This window comes from Phacochoerus africanus, chromosome 9 (assembly GCF_016906955.1).
Source record: "Phacochoerus africanus isolate WHEZ1 chromosome 9, ROS_Pafr_v1, whole genome shotgun sequence".
Classification (NCBI taxonomy): Eukaryota; Metazoa; Chordata; class Mammalia; order Artiodactyla; family Suidae; genus Phacochoerus; species Phacochoerus africanus.
This window is the reverse complement of record NC_062552.1, coordinates 103,172,381-103,194,695: the sequence shown is the minus strand read 5'-3', so window position 1 is coordinate 103,194,695 and position 22,315 is coordinate 103,172,381. Positions and strand designations below refer to the sequence as shown.

The following is a 22,315-nucleotide window of genomic DNA, read 5'->3' as shown; positions in this document are numbered from 1 at the left end:
TCACTCAGTGGGTTAAGGATTTGGCGTTCGCCCTGAGCTGTGGTGTAGGTTCCAGACACAGCTCAGATCTGGCATTGCTGTGGATGGCATTGCTGTGGATGGAGTAGGTGTAGGCAGACAGCTGTAGCTTCAATTAGACCCCTAGCCTGGGAACTTCCATGTTCCGTGGGTGTAGCCCTCAAAAAAAAAAAAAAAAAAAAGTAAAATGTTACCCAGTCTGCATCTGGGACCTATAACACAGCTCCTGGCAATGCTGGATCCTTAACCCACTGAGCAAGGCCAGGGATCGAACCCGCGTCCTCATGGATAATAGTTGAGTTCATTATCGCAGAGCCACAACGGGACCTCCATCCAGTTCAATAGTCTCCATCCAACATTCTCAGTCCAGTTCAACATTCTCCATCCTGTCTTTTAAAAGTTATTATCTTCCTCATTGTAATAAAAATAAAGACTGAGGGAAACCTTTTGGTACTTAACATTTTGGTAAAATAGTCTTCTTTTTTGACTTTGAATTTTTTCATCTTCCTTTGTTTACAAGTCACTTGTTCAGTGCATTTACTCAATGCCTATAGTGTGCCTTGCTTTAACAGTGGGGGTATTGAGGTGAATAAAGCAGGTTCCCTGATCCCAGGGATTTCTGATTGGTTGCTGAAGAGGCTGTAGACAAACCAGTAGTTAGAGTACAACAGATAGATACTAACATACAGATATGAACAGGTGCCGTAAAAGCACAAAGAAAGGTGGCGCTAAACCAAAACTTTCTCCCTAAGTGCAAATGCCTTTGTGGATTAAAATAATCACTTGTAATGAAAATGCATAACTTTCCAATAACATGTAGAGAGGAACGATTATCACATTGTTTAATATGATCTTTTATCAAAATGTGTACATGTACAAATAATAGTCTACAAAAAGCAAATCCCAATATAAGCTCTTTGCTTCTAGATGGAAGGTTTATGGATGGTAATGATTTTCTTCCTTCCTTTTGTCTTTATCTTGTCTGAAATGTTTTACAGTGAAAACGATATATACAGTATTTTGTTTTATGTAAATGGGGTTTATTAAACACAGTGGGAACTTTGGCAGTACATGTGACTGTTCCCCTCCCAAATGGCAGGGTGGCAGGCAGTGTCTGGAGGTGCCCTCAATCAGTCCATCCTTCGGTTTAAACATCAAGGTTGTTTCTAAATTTTTCTGCTAGAAACAGTACTGCATACATTTAGATTTTTGCTCATTGGTCTAATACCTTAGGATAAGTTCCCAGCAGTCTTCAAATGGTAAAATGGTATAAATTTTTTATGCTTTTCCAAATTCCTTCCAAGCATAGTCCAAATTTTTACTGAACAACTCAACTCAAAAACAGTGACTGTTTGTACTTACAGGCCAGCATATCCCATTATGCATCATTTTAAACCTTTTCTAATCTAATAAGTCCAATGTCATATTGATTAATTATTTAATTAACTTTAGTTGAAGTATAGTTGATTTACAATGTTGTGTTAATTTTTATTTTTTTTTATTAGGTTGAGCAACTTCTTGTCTTTGTGTTTCTTTGAAAAATTGACCATTATCAAGCTGTTTCTCTTTTTACTGATCATAAGAGCCCTTTATGTTGATTATGCTTTCTTTTATGTTGCAGTATTTTTTTATTTTTAACTTTGTTTTTAGTGTCTTGCTGTGCAGACTTATTAAAATGTTTATGTTGTCACACTTACTGTCTTAGAACTTTTGTTCGGATTTTGTGTAATGGCTTTTCCCGTTCTAAGATCCTAAGGTTATTTCTTTTCTTCTGGTAGTTCTGTTGTATATTTTTTAATCTAAATCTTTAATTTACATGGGATTTTGGGGGCATGCTATGAATGAGATGCTGAATTTTTTTTCCTAAGTAGATAATACGGTCAAGCATTCCTTAGGTAATTCCTTTCATCTGAAATTTTGAATCAATGTTTATGTTTCTCTTCCTTTTTGTATATAAACAGAGGAAACTAAAACAATGAGTCCTTTTTTATTTGTATCCTGCCGATTGTCACACGTTGCCCTCTGCAGCAGGACTGACAGCTTCACAGTGGACTTGTTCCTTTGTGGGAGCACCTCCTGTCTCTGGGTTAGATAGCAGAGAGATTGTTTTGTTATGAATAACTGAGGGTGAAAACACAGTCACAACTTTTGGCCATCGAATTTTTATTTGTGGTATATGTATTTATTACTTACTTCTCTTTTCTACCAAGGTCCTTTTATGAAAAGAACAGATCATGTAACTTTGTAACCCCTTCCTTCAGTAATGAGCAGTAAAGAATATCAAATCAGATTTATGATAGGTTGCTTCCCACCCCTGATAAATACACTTCAGGCTTAATGTTACATAGATTTGGGGGTGGGTTCTTAAGGGCATTATTTCAGGACAGATAGTTTAAGAATGAAGTCTGCAGTGGTGGTAACAGTGGTCTTCAAAGCAATTGTCTTTAGTAGGAAAATTATGCTCCTCATTAATGGTAGTACCCACCAAATGTTTCCTAGGCCTCTTAACTACTATAAGGACCGACAGAGCCATAACAACTCGGTTGTGGACAGTTCAAGTCAAACATGAAACAGTCTCACCTGATTGCTAAGCTTGCTTAATACGTAGATTCATACACCCCCAGGGTGGTGTATTTTTAACCCACTATCCAGATAAAGCTGTCTAACAGACTTTTATTGAATACATCCTTGGTGAAAGGAAGTGGAGTGTGCACCTTGAAGCTTTTCTCCCATATTTGCTTTTTAGGAGGTGTGTGCATCTGTAGTATATTCACACTTTCTTGCTCAGCCTTCTTTGTGCATTTACGTCTGAATGACTCATTAGGATTAAAGACACACTTGATTCTATAAATACAAAAAAGGCTAATTGAACGGCAAGGTACTTCACATGGAACATTGGTCATTTCATAAGCATGCTAACCAACTAAATTGGCTGTGCTATGCTAATTTAGTAGTTTCTGTGGTTTTGAACATTTGTTACATTTTAGATGAGATTTTAATTCAACCTAGTAGTAGCTTACCCATTTTGCCCTCTTTCTGCCCAGTTCTAATTATGTGAATATCATTTGCTATCTGAGACACACTTCCTGAATAAGAAAAGTATATTTCCATTTCTGAAATAAAGTTAGGAAAGAGGAGGGTACTTTGTGCTGAAATTCTCTTTTGCTTGCTATAGATATGCAAAGCCTAGAGAAGCTGTTGAAGGATGCCATTGTTTATGGTCAGCCTCGGACACGAAGGCCCTGGAAGAAAATTCTAATCCTTGTGGAGGGAATATATAGGTAATCCTGCATTATTATTATTGTTGTTGTTGTTGTTATATAGGTAATCCTGCATTATTATTATTGTTGTTGTTGTTGTTGTTATTATTATTATTTTGACTGCACCCTCGGCATGTGAAAGTTCCTGGGCTGGGGATCGAACCTGCGCCCACAGTAGCAACTCGAACCACTGCCATGATGCCAGATCCGTAATACATGGAGCCACCAGGGAACCCCAGCTTTATTATTCTTAGGTCTGATTTGCCCCATGAAGTCAGAAGTTTTAAGCTGAAGGGGATACTCATCTAGATCCCTTCGGAAACTAAGGAGACAGGGTTTCTGACTTGTTAAAATACCTGACTCTTCTTCATTCTTTCCATCATGCTGTATGGTCTCCAAATCCCTCTTCTATTTGGGTCCTTTATTTTTCCACTGTTTGTAGAGGAGGTTTATACAGAGGGGCAAGAATTGAAATATGTTTTTTAATATGTCAGAACAAATTACATGCTGTTTAATTTTAAGAAGTATTTTATTTTGCTCCTCTGTTCGCAGCCCTTGCTTGTATTCTCTTACTTCCTAATTCACACGCAATGTGATGCGAAGTCTAATGTTCCCTGTACTTAAAAGCTTTAGAAGCTCTGCTGTGACCTCTATCCCTCTGTCGTGAATTGAGGTCACTTGTGTTCTGGTGTTGTTTTAAAAGATCCAGTCTCCTTTCCTCTAGACATCTGCCTAGCCATGGCATCCATCTATCTTTGTCAGTTTAAAACCCCAGGAAGAGTTGTCAGACCATTTTTTTGTTTTGTTTGGTTTGGTTTGGTTTGGTTTTGGTCTTTTTGCCTTTTCCAGGGCCGCTCCCTCGGCATATGGAGGTTCCCAGGCTAGGGGTCTAATCGGAGCTTTAGCCACCGGCCCACGCCAGAGCCACAGCAACTCGGGACCCGAGCTGCGTCTGCGACCTACACCACAGCTCACGGCAATGCTGGATCTTTTACCCACTGAGTGAGGCCAGGGGTCGAACCCACAACCTCATGGTTCCTAGTCAGATTCGTTAACCACTGCGCCACGACAGGAACTCCTGTCAGACCATTTTAAAAAAGCAATAAACTTAAAAAATTAATAAAAATAAAGTGGCCAAATCCTAATTTTGAGAGTTTAAGAAGTCTCTGTATTTTTTTACCCTGTTTTCCCAGCATGGAGGGATCTATTGTTCGCCTTCCTGAAGTGATTGCCCTTAAGAAGAAATACAAGGCATACTTGTATCTAGATGAAGCTCACAGCATTGGGGCTCTGGGCCCCACAGGTCGAGGTGTGGTGGACTACTTCGGCCTGGATCCTGAGGACGTGGACATTATGATGGGGACATTTACAAAGAGCTTTGGTGCTTCTGGAGGATACATTGGAGGCAAGAAGGTAAATGGGCCCCGAGAATGGAAAGTTAAGGCTTGTAAAGATACTGGCTACTAGATTTAGATTTGGTTACTCATGTTTAGCAAATCGAGTCTTGAAGTTGAATGTGGAGATCCTAAATTGTGGCTTAGGCTCATGGTGCCAGCAGGCTTCACACTTCAGCTGCCTGGTGAGTGACTGATAAGCTAAAGGCTGATTCTGTTCATTGTTTGTTGTTTTCTTATTGGAGCTTCTTTCTAAACTGCATGCTGGACTGAGTACAGAATACCCTCTTGTATGACAGAGCGTACAGCGGTGTTGCCTGTTCGCCAGTCTTCTACTGGGTTTGAGTTGTGCTCACTGTTTCAAAAGTAGTGTGGCTGTCATGGGAGCCAGTGGGAATAGAAGACTCATTTCTTTTCCTGTCCTTGCACTCAAATGCATCTTGGGTGAGCATTAAGACAGGAAGAAAAAAAGATTACTTTGCTAGCTCTGGTGTACTACAAAACATTGTTCTTTTCCAGTTTGAAAATTACGTAATGAACTTTGAAGCATTTGAGAATCAATGTGACGTGGTGGAAATGGTTGAGCCATGGAGGCAGAGCCCTAGGTTTGAGTATTTCCTTAACTTTGTGAGACTTGGGCAAAGTGTGTAACCTTTCGGTTTCCTTATCAGTAAACCAGAGGTACATATGCCTAGCTTGTAAGATTATAGTAAGGGTTTAAAAAATAATGTATATCCATGCTACAACATCAAATGAAAGTATTGTATTAAACAAAAGAAGTCCGTTTCAAACATCACATATTGTAGTATTTCTTTTACATGATATACCCAGAATAGCAAATCAGAAACAGGAGGTAGGTTGGTGGTTGCTGGGGGCTGAGGAGGTGAGGGAAGTGGAAGGTGAGACTGCTCATGGGGGTGGGGTTTCTTTTTGAGGTAATGAAAGTGTTCTAAGATTGGATAGTGATGAAAGTTGCACAGCTGTGAATATTCTGAATTACACACTCTAAGAAAGTGAATACTATGGTAGGGGAATTGTATATCAATAAAGCCGTTATTTTAAAAAATTCTCTGTAGAATTAAGAAAAAAACCAGTGTATGTCAAGTATGTGTACATGGTTGGTGCTCATCAATGTTGTTAAATTCCTTTTTAAAATTTGACATAGGGAGTCTTAAATCATGCACTTTCTCTTAATAATTGATTACCTTTGAGAGAAACCCTATTATCAGTGGTTTTAGTCAAGTTTGATAGATTTTTACGTCAAATTTTTATTAATGGGACCAGGCTCAGTTGGGAGAATTGCTTGCTTTTTGGTAAAATTTGTGCTAAGCCAAAGGATAGAAAAATAATACTCTGGGAGGTCATTGAGGTACAGTATATTTGTTTTTTGGGGGGAAGTTGCACAATTTCTAGTAATTTTGAAATGATATACTTTTCTAGCTGCATTGTGTGCTCCTGTGTTCAGGTTCTGGCACATAAGCTTCTTGTATTGCACATTTTTATTTAGAGACTTAATGGAGTTTAAAAGTATCAGAGAATAGGGATATATAGCTGATTGTTTTGAAATTTTTGTGACTGACAGGGTTTTCTTTATTCAGTGAGAAGGCTTAGTGTTCTCATGGAAGACTCAGTGAATTTCTATTTAATTTCTGCCACATTTATATCATTTCATAAATCTCTGTATGTCTGGAGGATGTTTAATATCTTTAAAGTTGATATTAGAGGGAGTTCCCGTCGTGGCACAGAGGAAACAAATCTGACTAGGAATCATGAAGTTGCAGGTTCAATCCCTGGCCTCGCTCAGTGGGTTAAGGATCCGGCGTTGCTGTGAGCTGTGGTATAGGTCACAGACTCGGTTCAGATCTAGTGTGGCTGGCAGCTGTAGCTCTGTAGCTCTCTACATGCTGCGGGTGCGGCCCTAAAAAGACAAAAGACCAAAAAAATAAATAAATAAAGTTGATTTTAGGGAGCTCTCTTTCTCTTATTGAGGAATGTAAGATTTCGCTTTTCAGGCTTAGGGTAAGATGCAGATGGTATTTTTCTGTAGTACCTAGAAGTAAGTCATTTTATCTAAAAAGCAATCCAAAAGCGTTCATGTTTAATTCAGCATTGTAGATCTGTTTATAACATGAAATATGTTCTCCAAACTTAAAACTAGTTTTTTGTCCTTCCATGTTGTGGTGTGTTTAAAACTAGTTTTTTGTCCTTCCATGTTGTGGTGTGTTTAAAACTAGTCTTTTTTTGTCTCCATGTTGTGGTATATTTAAAAAACAAAACAAAGCCTGAGGCCAGTTAGCGTGTGTCTGACCCATTTGTTGCTTATAGTGTGCTTTGACCATGCTGGCCGACCTCGTGTCTCAGGTTGATGTCCCTATTCCAGTGCTGCTGGAGGGACAAGACTTCTTTCATCTGCGAGGAAGGCAGTGACATTGACGGTGAGTTCACACGTTGCCTCTAATGACTTGCTTCTGTGAACTCCCCAGGAGCTGATTGACTATCTGCGGACACATTCTCACAGTGCCGTGTACGCCACGTCACTGTCGCCACCTGTCGTGGAGCAGATCATCACCTCTATGAAGTGCATCATGGGGCAGGATGGCACCACCCTTGGTAAGTCTTTTCTTGGAAAGTTTCCCGGGCTCAGTAAGTACTTAGCAACCAAAAGTGTTCTTTCTTGAGCTCTTTTCCTAAAACGAGGAGTCAGGTATACTAGTGGGCCGAGCTGGCAGGTGTGGAGGTCTTGGTTTCTATGGACACATTTTGGCATGTTTGTAACGAAATGAGAACTAGCCTAGCGCACCTCCTGTTAAATTTTGTTCATAGATGATGAGGCTTTAATCTCACTATCCTACCTATCCTCCTAAGTCTTAGGCGATAAGTCTTGAGGATACTTCTTGAATTGCATAATTTTATGCGAAGACATATTTCACTGTGTAGCAATGTTTCATTCTCATAGCATTTGAAAGCTGCTTTTCCTTGAATTGTCCTTGATTTAATGCCTTTTAAAAGAGTTTCTGATTTAACACTTAATGTGGTAGATAATGAAGGTCATCCTGAATCTGTTCTTTTGTTTTAAAATTATAGTTGATTTACAATGTTGAGCCAATAGTTACTGCTGTACAGCAGAGTGACCCAGTCATAGATATATATCCATTCCCTTTCGTATGTTATCTTCCATCATGGTCTATCCCAAGAGACTGGACACAGTTCCCTCTGCTATATAGTATGACCTCATTGCTTATCCATTCTTTTTTTTTTTTTGTCTTTTTGCCTTTTCTTGGGCCGCTCTTGTGGCATATGGAGGTCCCAAGGCTAAGGGTCGAATTGGAACTGTAGCCACTGGCCTATGCCAGAGCCACAGCAACACAGGATCCGAGCCGAGTCTGTGACCTACACCACAGCTCACGGCAACACCGGATCCTTAACCCACTGAGCAAGGGCAGGGACCTAACTCACAACCTCATGGTTCCTAGTCGGATTCGTTAATCACTGCGTCACAATGGGAACTCCCTGCTTATCCATTCTAAATGTAATAGTTTGCATCTCCTAACCCCACACTCCCAGACCATCCCACCCCCTCCCCTCTCCTCTGTGGCAACCACAAGTCTCTTCTCTATGTCTGTGAGTCTTTCTGTTTTCTACAAAACATTAGGTTCATTTGTGCCATACTTTAGATTCCACATATAAGTGATATCACATGGTATTTGTCTTTCTTTTTCTGACTCACTTCAGTTAGTATAAGAATCTCTAGTCGCATCCATGTTGCTGCAAATGGCATTATTTTGTGTTGTTTTTTTTTTTTTTTAATGGCTGAGTACTATTCCATTGTATGTATGTACCGTGTCTTCTTAATCCATTAGTCTGTTGATGGACATTTAGATTGCTTCCATGTCTGGGCTATTGTGAATAGTGCTTCTATGAACGTATGGGTGCATGTATCTTTTTGAATTATGGTTTTGTCTGGCTATATGTCCAGGAGTGGGATTGCTGGATCACATGGTAGTTCCATATTCAAATTTTTGAGGAACCTCTATACTATTTTCTATGGTGATATACCAATTTACATTCCCATCAGCAGTGTAGGAGGGTTCCCTTTTCTCCACACTGTCTCCAGCATTTGTTATTTGTAGACTTATTGATTGCCATTCTGACCAGTGTGAGGTGGTACCTCACTGTAGTTTTGATTTGCATTTACTTAGTAATTAGTGATATTGAACATTTTTTCATGTGCCTACTGGCCATCCGTATGTCTTCTTTGGAAAATTGTCTATTTAGGTTTTCTGCCTGCTTTTTTACTGCATTGTTAGTTTTTTGTTGTTGTTGAATTATATGAGTTGTTTATATATTTTGGGAGTGAACCCCTTATCAGTCGCATCATTTGCAACTATTTTCTCCCATTACATAGTTGGGGTTTTTTTTTTGTTTTTTTTTGTTTGTTTGTTTTTTTGGTGTTTCTGTCTTTTTAGGGCTGGACCTGCAGCATATGGAGGTTCCCAGGCTAGGGGGCTAATGGGAGCTGTAGCCGCCAGCCATAGCCACAGCCACAGCCACACCAGATCTGAGCTGCATCTGCAAGTTACACCACAGCTCACGGCAACGCCGGATCCTTGACCCACAGAGCGAGGCCAGGGATCGAACCTGCAACCTCATTGTTCCTAGTTGGATTTGTTTCTGCTGCACCACAACGGGAACTCCCGTTTTGTTTTGTTTTGTTTTTATGTTTTCCTTTTCCTGTAAGTTTGGTTAAGTCGTATTTGTTTCTTTTTGTTTTAATTTTTATTGTCTTAGGAGACTACCCTAAGAAAACATTTGTATGGTTGATGTCAGAGAATGTTTTGCCTATGTTCTCTTCTAGAAGTTTTATGGTGTTGTGCCTTATGTTTAAGTCTTTAAGGCATTTTGAGTTTATTTTTGTGCATGGTGTGAGGGTGTGTTCTCTTTTCATGCTGTCCAGTTTTCCCAGCACCATTTGCTAAAGAGATTTTTTTCTCATTTTCATTCTTGCCTCCTTTGTTGAGGATTAACTGACGTTAGGTGTCTGGGTATTCTGTCTTTAGTGAGATTTGTAGTCCAAACTAGATGCCCTAAACTTAAACATACTCAAGTGAATGATAAAGAATGATGTTTGCTTTCTGTTATTTGACTTTTATTTAATATCACTAGAGGGCAATGTTGACTACAGAAAAGTTGTAATAAAAGGGGCGTAGTTAAGTCCCCCCCTCCTTTGAAGTATCTCCATTGTGAGTTTAAGACATACATCTTACCTGTTGCTTTTTTAATGCTTCTAAAATCAGTTTTACTCTGGTAAAAGATTTCATGCTATCAACCTTGAGCTCTCCACCACTCTTTAGTTATATTTTGTGGTAAGATTGATCAGGTTTGCAGTGAAAAATAAGAAAGAAGTAGTATGTCTGATTTTCATTGATTTCAGCTTGTCTTCTTTCTTTTGGTCTTTTTGTCTTTTTCAGGGCCGCACCTGCTGCATATGGGGGTTCCCAGGCTAGGGGTTCAGTCAGAGCTGTGGCTGCCAATGCAGGATCCACGCCACGTCTTCGACCTACACCACAGCTCATGGCAATGCTGGCTCCTTGACCCATGGAGCAAGGCCAGGGATTGAACCTGTGTCCTCACGGATGCTAGTTGGGTTCACTAACCACTGAGCCATGACGGGAACTCCAGCCTGTTTTCTTAAATCATAATTTTACTTTAAATTTTTTTCTGATCTGTAGTATACACATCCTTATCTCGTGGAAGCATTGACCATTTTCAGTTTCATAAATCAATTATTTGGGGAAGAAAATAATTCATTAATATTGTGAACACAGCATCTAGCCTTGTGAGAAGTTCCCTGTTAACAGTAGCTATGTTATCTTCCTTCTTTCTTATAAGGTGTTTCTGGAAATAATGTGCTTTGACCTGAGTATACATATATGCTCATATATGTATACGTATGTATATATATGCTCAGGTATGTACGTGCTCAGATATGTATTTGCATGTATGTAGCTAGCACTTATCCAGTTATTTGACGTAGGTGCATCAGCCTCTTTATTTAGCAGACAGATACAGGTGACTGAGGAGTTCCTGCTGTGGATCAGTGGCATCTTTGGAACTTTTGGGACCCAGGTTTGATCCCTGGCCCCCCATAATGGGTTAAGGATCCAGTGTTGCTACAGCTATAGTGTAGGTTGCAACTGTGGCTCGGATCTGATCCCTGGCCCAAGAATTCCATATGCTATAGAGTGACCAAACAACAACAACAAAAAGATTTAGGTGGCTAGAAAACAAATGGTAGCAACTATCAGGGTGACCTTAGATAATTTCTTTGCCCGATGCTGGAGCATGGATCCCTGTGATGCCTGACCTCTGGGTAAATGACTTAACTGTGCTAAATAATGAAATCTAGGCTCTACTGGTAAAGAGAAAATGAAATACGGTAATTAGATAGGGGCTTTGGGATAGGTGCATCAGCCTTGTTATTCTACTGCCTCTGTAGCCACCCTCTAAGCTTAGTGACATGAAACAACAGCCGTCTTATTGTGCTCACAGATCCTGTGGGTCAGGAATTTGGTCAAGGCACAGCAGGGATGGCTTGTCCTTGCTCCACAGTGTCTGGGGCTTGAGCTTGGAAGATCCAGGCAGCGGGGGAAGACTCTGGTGGCTGGGGCCTGGGGTCACCTTGAGGCTTCTTCACTCACTTGTCACCTGAACTGGAGTGACTTGAAGGCTGGGCTCACCTGAGGCTGTTGACCAGAGCACCTTCACATGTCCTGTCCATGTGGTGCAGGTTCCTCACAGCGTGGTGACCAGGTATCCAGAGAGGACAATGCAGAGAGCAAGTGTTCCCACAGAAGCTGCTGAAACCCCATGACTCTTTCTGCTCTGTTACTAACAAGCAGGTCGCTAAGGCCAGCCCAGATTGCAGCGCATGGGGTTCAGACTCCACCTCATGTGGGAAGCAGGTCAAAGAATTTGTAACTGTTTTTAAAATTGCCACCACCAATTTTTTATATATTTTAAAATTAGTAATTAGCATGATAAACCCCTGCTGGCTATATTGTTTCTTTCCCAAAATAGAGGATAAGAAAAACCCAACCAGAAGTAGTGATAAATAACCATTTCTCATAAGACCTGCTACCTGATCTTAATTAAATTTGGCCTGATTTTTTTTTTCTTTCTCTTTTTTGTGTGTGTGGGGGTATCTTAGTGGGTTAAGGTAGTGCTTATTTTTTCATGGCATCACTGAATGCATCTTTTCATTGTCCTTGAAGGAAAAAAGGTAGAACCAGACAGTAGCCTTTTGACTATGTCTTAAGGTGACATTTAAAAAAAAGGTGTCTAAAATTAATTACTGAGTGTGATTTTATAACAAAAATGGCCTACCTTGAGAGAAACATAATCAGATCATTGAATTTCATTAATTCCACAACATCGAGTGTCTCGCTACATGTTAGACTCTGAATCAGAATCCACAGACAGTGGGCATACAAGTGGATCATTTGCAGGTGGTGTATCCTTGGAGAGTGTTGGGGATGTAGAGGATGGTGGGTTGTTGTATTTCTCCCAGAGATTCCTGTACCATAGAAAAATGGCAGTTTTATTAACCATTCAGCAAACATTTGAGTGCCCACCATGTGTGCTAGATGCTGTTTCTAGGCACTCCTGATCCATCAAAGAATAAAATACCCCCCAAATTCTTGCCTTGTGGAGTTTCCAATAAGGGAAGTAAATTACACAGTTGCTAGAAAGTGGTAAGTACTTTGGGAAAAAGTGGGGAAGGTGGGTATTGAGGAATTCTGGAGACCCAGTTTGCAGTTTTAAATAGGGTAGCCCCTGAGAAGGTAATTTTTATCAAGCTCCTGAAGGAGGTGAGGATTTAGCTGTGAAAATCCAGGGCTGGAAGGCCCTGAGATGTAGTGACTCCCTGCTCAGCGGTAGCAAGGAGGCCACTGTGTCCAGAGCATAGTACTATAGGTAGACTATCAAAGTATCAAACCCAAATCGTGAATAGTTTCTTTGGGTCGCTTAATATTGGCAAGCTTTGTGGCCTTTTTCACATAGGTTAGGTATTTCATTGGCCTTTCAGATTTCATGAAAAGGTACAGAAAATAATGTACCCGTGATTATATTTTGAAGAAATCTGCCTGGAAAGAATCGAATTTGAATAAGAGGTATACCAATATTTCTGCCTTACAGTGAATTTCAATAGCACCGTAAATTGGGAGTGGGAAAAGCAAAGCATAACCCATATGTGAACGGAAGAGGCTGTTACATGATAATAGCAACATTGCAAATTGAAGAACTTTACTTTGTGGTCGGTATCTCACATAGGATTTCTGTTTAGAAATGAGGGGGGAAAGATCATGTAATGTTAGTGCTTGGTCTTAGATTTAATGTTGATTTAAGGGAATATTGGGAATAAGAACCTGCTTTTCTTTTCATGTCCTTCCACTAATTCTTTGACTTTTGTTACCAGACATATAGATATTAAGCATTATTTGAATAAGCTCATTTTTGACATAATATTTTCTCATTTTTATAAGTCATAATGGTTTTATTTACCTGCATGTTTTTAATTTCTCTGTTGTGTAAACTTAGCTCATCACAAACAGTCCTTCCTGTGGGGCCCACTCCAGAAGCCTTCCTCTTACCTGGTAGGATGCTAAACCAACAGAATTCCATTGCCAGTGGGACCAAAGGCAGCAAAGAGTCACCAGGAACTTGATTTCCTTTTTTATTTGTTTTTTCTTCCTATGTGTCAGTTTCAGATAATTCAAAGAATTATAGGACTAGACGCTTTAAATAAGCTACAATTAGCACAGCATTTTTTTTATCTCTTTTTACCCTGGACCACTATTACAACCTTCTGTGCGTTCTAATTTCATTACCACACCCTCTACCCGATTCGAGACTCAGATTCATTTAAAAGATTTTTTTTTTTTTTTTTTTTGCTTTTTAGGGCCACAACTGCAGCACATGGAGGTTCCCAGGCTAGGGGTCGAATCGGAGCTACAGCTGCTGTCCTATGCCACAGCCAGAGCAAAGCGATATCCGAGCCACATCTGCAACCTACACCACAGCTCACGGCAATGCCAGATCCTTAACCCACTGAGTGAGGCCAGGGATCAAACCCACACAGTTCCTAGTTGGATTCGTTTCTGCTGTGCCATGATAGGAACTCCTGTGTTTAAAAGATTTGTGTGCGTGTGTTGTGTGTTTTAAGAACATGAATTTGTACATCTTTAGGGGTGCAGCCCTAAAAAGTCCAAAAAAAAAAAGATATGAAAAAAGTCACAATAATTATTTCCAATTTAATTTTTATTTTATATTGCAATATAGTTTATTTATAAGTTGTGTTAGTTCTAAGTGTACAGCAAAGTGATTCCGTTATAAATACATCCATTCTTTTTCAGATTGTTTTCCCATATAAGTTATCATGGAATATTGAGTAGAGTTTCCTCTGCTTTACAGTAGAAATCACAATAATTTTTTTTTTTTTTTTTTTAATTTTTGGCCATGCCTGTGGCATGTGGAAGTTCCCAGGCCAGGAAGCTTCTGCACCACAGCAGCAACCTGAGCCATTGCAGTGACAACACCAGATCCTTAACCCACTGCATCACTAGGGAACTCCTCACAATAATTTTAAATGTTTATACCTAAATTCCATGAAGTAGACCTGCAGTCATAAGGCAGAGTTAATGTTTCTCATCATAATATTTTTAAATCTTTTTATTTGTAAAACAGTTATAAAGTTACGTAAAAGTTGGAAGTACAGCACAAAAAAACTTTGTTTCCTGAACCATTTGAAAGTAAGTTACTGATCTTGGAGTTCCTGTCGTGGCTCAGTGGTTAAATGATTCTGACCAGGAACCATGAGGTTGCTGGTTCAATCCTTGGCCTCGCTCAGTAGGTTAAGGATCTGGTGTTGCCGTAAGCTGTGGTGTAGGTCACAGACACGGCTCGGATCCCGTGTTGCTGTGGCTCTGGCATAGGCCAGCGACTGCAGCTCCGATTAGACCCCTGGCTTGGGAACATCCATATGCCGCTGGTGCGGCCCTAGAAAAACACACAAAGACCAAAAAAAAAGAAAGAAAGAAAGTTACTGACCTGAAGCCCCATCATCCCAAATGCTTCAGTGTATACTTCCTACGAAAACATTTTCCTATATAACCATAATAGAACCAACCAAAGCAAGGCATTTACACTAACATATTATGTAATTAATCAATATGAATATACTCTTGTTTCAGTCACTAACCATGATATGTTATTGCTGTCTATTCCCCAGACCCATGTCCCAAAGATGTGGCTGTGGTTCAGTCACATGTTGCATTTAGTTGTCACAGTTTCTCAGTCTTTCATTGACAGTTGTAACAATTGCAGACCAGTTGTTATACAGAATATCCCCTCAATTTGGGTTCATCTTGTGTTTCCTTGTGACTAAGATTCAGCCTATGTATCACTAATAAGAACAGCACGGAAGTTATGCTGCTTTTCCTCATTGTATCCTTTCTGTCTTCTCCACTAAATACAAAACTGGCTTTAAGTTACATAGGCCTGAAATTGTAGTCCGCTTTCCCCATGTCAAAGTCAAATTCTGTTGATTCTGCCTCTCACCTCTGCTTACTCCCACTGCTGCCTTCTGGCCCCAGGCCCTGAGCACCTGTCCCTGTAACTGCTGCTCCACCCCTGACTGCCTTTCCCTTGCTCCAGTCTCTCCTGTACCACTTGTTAATCTCCCCAACAAATAGCTCTGACATTGTTTGCCTGAGGATGCAGAAATTGCAAATAACAGTCTTCAGTAACTCCTACTTGCTTACAGAATAAAGTTCAAATTCTTTCTACAATGTTTGAGAACCTCTGTGGTTTGATTTTAGTTTAACCATCTTTTTCTGTCCCCTTTTTTAAGCCAGTTTGTTGCCTCTGACAGAATGCTTATCTTACTGTCCTCCAAATTCTGTTCATTCTTGACAGCAAATTGAAATGCTATGTCTTTTATGACATCTTTGTGCTAATCTGTTTTTTCTTCCAGAAGCCATGTTTCAACAAGTTTATAATACTACACAATTACAATTTTGTCTCACAGAGCCAGTGCTTAATGTTTGAACAGTCTTTTCTTCACAGTATGTGAGCAAGTCAATCAACAGATGTATATGCTAGATGTTGCAACTGGTGTCCCAGTCCTAAAATATACATGTGTAATGAAATCTCTTAAGCCTTTTCATTATAACTTTTTAATGTAAATAAGATTTTTATTTTAAAAAGATTATTTTAAGGTTACCTTCTGTTTGCAGTTACTACTAAATATTGGTAATATTCCCCATGTTATGAGGTATATCCTTGAGCCTATCTGACACCCCAACAGTTTGAGTCTCCCACTCCCCTGCCCCTATATGCCCCCTTTATGGTAATTTTGATTATCTATCTCAATTTAGACTATATCAGGTACTTACTAAATTTTGATTTTTATTGTAGTTTTTCCATGTGTATGTCATCTTCCTCATTCAATTAGAAGTCCTTTGAGGGCAGGGACCTATGTCTCATTCTTCCTCTTTATCTTTAATAATGCCTACTTCAAGACCTTAGAGTGAGGAATTGTTTGGCTTGATTTTTCTCAAAATTGTTATCTTTCCCAAGTAGAATATAAACTCCTTGAACACAGGAAATTGTGGCCACTTGTTCACTTTATTCCTTCTGTTTGGAACTGTGTTTGGCACATAGTGGGCAGGATATACTTAGTGAATGATTAAATGAATAATACTTTTGTGTCCTGAGGAGACGCAGTATAGGACTTAATGACCTATATGATTTAGTCCATTATTATATTTGCATTCTTAAACTCCAGGAACTTACAATATCTTTTCATTTAAGAGGAGAAGATAGATCTTGCACTCAAACAGGATTATTCTTGAATTAAATCTTCGTACACTGAACTGACCAATGTTCTTAGAATTATTGGACTTAGGAAAAATATGCTAGATTTAAGAATAAATAATTTAAAATATATATATATAAATGTAATCTTTGATGCTGTGACTTTCTCTCAGTGGGATAAAGCTTCATGCTTTTATCATACAGATGGTTTGACCTTCACTACTGTCTCTAACCAAGTCCTCTTGTAACCAGAAGCTACCATTTATAAGCTGGCTTTCAGAGCCAGAGAAGTGTTTGTTCCATTCTAACTGGCAGGTGTTATAGCTCATTAATGATATAGACGTGGAGATGACTAATCATTGGAAGAACATTAAGAATCAAATTAGGATAGAGAAGCTGGAGTTCCTTAAAATTGAACTTAGAGGTAAAGCAAATTGACTTGAGTTAAAATACAAATATGTGCTTGTCATTAAATGCTTCACCGGAGTTGTCCATGAACATCTGCTCTGCTCCAGCCAAAGATATGACCTGTGTCAGGTGATAGGATTTATGAAGGGTAAATATATCATTCAGCATTGCTGTATTAAATTTTGCCACGAGGAAAGCCAGAAACAGAACCGGGAACTTCTTGCTGGGAATAGGAATGGAGGTAGCTTGGTGGACGAGGAAAACGTCTATTTTTTTAAAATAATATTTTGTACTATTAGAATTTTATTTTACCAGGTTGAATATGTTACTTTTATGATTAAAACGTTTTTTTGCGGGGAGGGTCTTTTTTAGGGCCGCACCTGCCTCAGGCTAGGAATCAGATTGGAGCTGCAGCTGCTGACCTACACCACAGCCACAGCAATGTGGGATCTGAGCTGCATCTGTGACCTGCACCACAGCTCACAGCAATACCAGGTCCTTAACCCACTGAGCGAGGCCAGGGTTCGAACCTGAGTCCTCATGGATGCTAGTCGGGCTCAATAACCGCTGAGCCACAGCGGGGACTCCAAAACATTTTTGTTTTAGGGAGTTCCCATTGTGGCTCAGTGAATTAAGGACCCAATGTCTCTGGGAGGATGCGAGTTATATCCCTGGCCTTGCTCATAGTTACGGATCTGTTGTTGCCACAAGCTGCAATGTAGGCCGAAGATGCAGCTCAGATCCGGTGTTGGTGTTGCTGTGGCTGTGGCGTAGACCTCAGCTATAGTTCTGATTTGACCCCAGCCCAGGAACTTCCATATGCCACATGTGCAGCCCTAAAAAAAGAAAATAGAAAAAAAAAAATTTTTTTTTTTTTTTAGATTCCAGAGTACATCAGAAACTTGCATGAAAATAAATCCTGCCTAAGATAAGTTTGAAAGTCAGGCTTAATACACACACAGATAGACTGGTTGATTATTGATAAATATTTTCATCTTTTTTATAAGCACTCCTTTCCTCTGCCTCCCAATCTTTTCCACATTTCCCTTCCAATTCCTATAGTTTCCTCAAAGAGTAGAGGGACATGTGACTAGAGCCATGAGTAGTTAGATACTGAGCGCCATCTGACCCGGGAAGCACAGTGTATAATAGTGGATGGGAATTGTGCTTGTGTCTTGAATGGACATACTGAGTTACAACAGGCTGGTGAGTAGAAAAAAATGAGATCTGGGAAATTCTGACAAATTAGATGAGACATTTGAAATTCTAGATTTTACATCACATATCACTAGTTCATATCCACTAGTGGAAATTTAGCTGTAAGATCTATTTATGAATCAAGGCAAAACATCTGTCCAAAGCAACCAAAATTGTGCTTTTCTATTTTCCAAAGCTGTGTTTTGATGTATTTTATTTCTAGCCAAAGATGTAGTTAATGACAAGCATAGTACTTAGCTTAGTGGCTGAAATCTAGCAGTGTTTGATAAAAGGCTTTGCTTTTTTTTGATAAAAGGATTTGCTGAATGAATGAATGCACACATGATGCAGAAGTATTAGAAAATGGATGGGTTCTTAAAGTACGTTGCTTATATAGTTGAATGTCAAGCCAAAAATGGCCAAGTCCTGTAACAAAATTAACTAGATAGGTACCTTCTACTAGGTAAATTTTAAAATGATGACAGAAACAACTTTCTGTGTAGAAAACTGCTTTTTTTGTACTTTTTAGTATTGAAAGGAGCTGAGAGCCTATTCAGATGGCTATTGGTGTAGGAGGGAAAAAAAAAATACCCTGGGCAGATTGAGGTTTAATTAAAATTCAATTTGGCTCATTTGAACTAATTCCTTTAATAGACTTGTTAATGAAGTGTTAAATGATCACCTTGAGAATCCCAGAAACTGTCAAAAACAAATTTAGGGGAACTGAGAAGCTTTTTTGGGGGGGTAGGGGGTGGAGCATTCCAAGATCTCCTTGCAGAGGGGCAGAACTGTTATAAAGAAAACAGTCTTGCGGGGTAGAGGGGGGAAGGTGGTCGTAAAGAGAATTTCCTGCTTCTCTCCAGGGTAGCAGGTAGGATGAGAGGGCTGCTGATGTCCACTTGTTATTTTTGGGAAGCAGGCCTTTCCTTTGGTAGAGCCTGGCTTGGGTTCCCTTCCCTCCAATTCCTGTGCATTCTCAGTTTAGAATGTTGGAGTTCTGCTTTTTTCTTTATTGTTGTGAATCTGCTTTTAGGTAATGTATTTCATCATTGGAGATTCATCTAAATAAAGGTCAAGTTTCCTAGCGAACACAGTTTTATTAGCCACAGTACAGTTTAGCAATGTATTTGATGCTCAGAGTCAAATTAGATCCCTCCTTTCTTGTAACTTACTTCCTAGAACACTATTAAAAAAAAAATTGAATTTCTCATTTATCAAACATTTCTCAAGCATTTACTCTGCATCCTGTGGTGTGTGTGGTGTTGAGGGGTACAGAGATGAACAATGCATGATCCTTGCCTTTGAAAATGCCTGTAGTCTAGGGGTTAGGGGTAAGATTCCTGGAAGGACAGGCCTCAGAGCCACAAATAAATTCTTTTGTTCAGCTTCCCCTTTTCTTGGTTTTCCTCCTTCCTTCTCCTCCTCCCTTATCCCCTGACCCCAAACCCCTTAAACATTCTTAAATCCAGCTAATTACTTTAAGCAAACTCAGATCTTGTCAGTCTTTCCATCTAAGTGAATGTTTTCCAATGGAATAAAACACTTTAGTGAATTACCAGCAACAAAAGAAAAAGGAAGATTTTCCCTTTGTCAAGTAAGCCTCTTCATTATCTGGCACAAAGGGCTTTTTAACTAATGGCTTAAGCCTTCTGCAAGCAACAAGCAGTATGACTACTTTACAGGTGGAGAAATTTGAGCTCACACATAGGACAAAGTTTCTCAGTATCTTGTCTCCAAGTAGAATGTGACTTTCCTGAATTCCATCCACTTCTACGTCTGAAACTGTATTAATGACATTTAACCTTTTATTAAAATAGACTACTTTATAAATATAACCTATTTTTAATTTAATGATATCTGGCCTACGAATTTTCAAGATAAAAACCAACAGCAACAACTCAGTTTAGTTGTGAGTAATCACCCCTACAAATGAAAGCCTACCTTTTTCCTCTCCATGGATCAGTAACCCCTTTCATCTCCCTCTCTGCTTCAGAAATCTATCCTGAATACTCAAGAGGTTTTGTAGCATGGTCTGTTTCTTTTTTCACTCCCATTTCTTTCTTCCACATCCAAGTGCTAATAAAAATTTATTGCCACAAGAGTGGTCTTTCCTTTTTGTATCCTGTTTCAGAGATTGTGCGAAGCTGGCTGTTAAGATGCCGACAGGCAGCAGGCTGGAAGGTAACCTTTGAACAAATGTAGACTTGTTCACCCAGCAGATTGTTGTTACTAATGCCCGACATAAATAAGGAGTTTGAGGATGGTCCCTGGGGCAGGAAAGGAGCTCTGGACTCGATGTCCCTCATTTGGGGGACGATGTGGTGAGACGATAGAAGGGATCTAAACTCCTAGTTAAAGTACTGTGGGTCATGTTATTCTTATTTTTTTTTAAATTGAAGTAGGTGAACTACCTTAGTTTTATTTCATAATAAAACTTGACTTTAAAGGTTTTTTTCCCCATGATTTGATTTGTTCAGGTACTGTTAGCTGAGATGAATGACCATTTCTTCTCATCACTTATAATTTGTGAACTTTATAGCCCAGTCTCTGTTTTGTCTGTTGAAGAAGAATAACTTTCTAAACCTTAACCTGATCAGAATTACTTTTTTCCCTAGAACAGTTTTTGAGGGCTTTGTCTAGGAGACTTGATTCTAGATTTTCATCAACTTTATTATGGTTTATTGCTATAAGAATACTTCATATATGTGTTGAGATAAATGGACTCTTCTCATTTAGGAACTAGATATCCTTAAGATTTTCTTTAAGATTTGAGAGATTTTTGAAGAGGAATTGATTTTTTTTTTTTTTTAATTGTCAGCTGTTGGGAGTTCCCGTTGTGGTGCAGTGGAAATGAATCTGGCTAGTATCCATGAGGATGCAGATTCGATCCCTGGCCTCTCATACTAAGACTCTAGAGGCTCTCACACTAAGTGAAATAAGTCAGGAAGAGAAAGATAAATACCACATGATATCACTTATATCTGGAATCTAATATACGGCACAAATGAACCTTTCCAGAGAAAAGAAAATCATGGACATGGAGAACAGACTTGTGGTTGCCAATGGGGTGGGGAAGGGAGTGGGATGGACTAGGAATTTGGAGATAATAGATGCAAACTATAGCATTTGGAATGGATAAGCAATCAGATCCTGCTGTATAGCACTGGGAACCGTATCTAGTCATTTATGATGGCGCATGATAATGTGAGGAAAAAGAATGTGTACATGTATGTGTGACTGGGTCATCTTGCTGTACAGTAGAAAATTGACAGAACACTGTAAACCAGCTATAATGGAAAAAAATAAAAATTATTTAAAAGAAAAAAAAAGAAGAAAAATTGTCAGCTATTGGGAGTTCCCGTTGTGGCACAGTGGAAACGAATCTGACTAGTAACCATGAGGATGCGGGTTCGATCAATGGCCTCAGTCAGTGGGTTAAGGATCCAACATCGCTGTGAGCTGTGGTGTAGGTCGCAGACGAGGCTCGGATCCCATGTTGCTGTGGCTGTGGCATTGGCTGGTAGTTGTGCCTCTGATTCGACCCCTAGCCTGGAAACTTCCATATGCCGTGCGTGTGGCTCTAAAAAAAGAAAAGTAAATAGTCAGCTAAATCATCTAAATATTTGTGTCTGCTTGCCATCTATTTTGATGGTGGAGTGAGTTTCATAAGGACCACGTTAAAATGTATTTTTTAAGCCCCTGTTCTTAAACTTTGTCCATGGACCACCTGCATCAAAGTTACTTTTGTTGTGATGGTACCTGACCTTGCTCACACACAAGAAAGCTTAAAAATTAGTGATAATGCCAGCGTCAAGGCCGTTTTGCAGACCCAGTGGATATCCAAGGGTGAGGCTCCAGCAGGATATTATTTAAAAGCGCTGCAGATGATTTTTATGTGCAGCCAGAGTTGAGCACCACTGCTGCAGTGCTTGAATGAAGACTGAGTCCACCAGACCATTGAGTCTTGGCAGACAAAGCCTTAGACTATGCATTTTATTTTATTTTATTTTGTTTATTTATTTTTTATTATTATTATTTTGTCTTTTTGCCTTTTCTAGGGCCGCTCCCACAGCATATGGAGGTTCCCAAGCTAGGGGTCGAATCGGAGCTGTAGCCGCCAGTCTATGCCAGAGCCACAGCAACGTGGGATCCGAGCATCGTCTG

At 39.5% G+C, this 22,315-nt stretch overlaps 1 protein-coding gene across 1 annotated transcript in view; it reads left to right on the top strand.

Moving 5' to 3' along the window:
• The window catches only part of SPTLC2 (serine palmitoyltransferase long chain base subunit 2), a 92,571-nt gene that overhangs the window by 46,827 nt on the left and 23,429 nt on the right, over positions 1-22,315 (top strand). Inside the window, exons 7-9 of the mRNA XM_047794588.1 lie at positions 3,194-3,299; positions 4,472-4,691; positions 7,156-7,282. Of these exons, the coding sequence (XP_047650544.1) occupies positions 3,194-3,299; positions 4,472-4,691; positions 7,156-7,282 (453 nt within the window). The remainder of the gene's footprint in view (positions 1-3,193; positions 3,300-4,471; positions 4,692-7,155; positions 7,283-22,315) is intronic.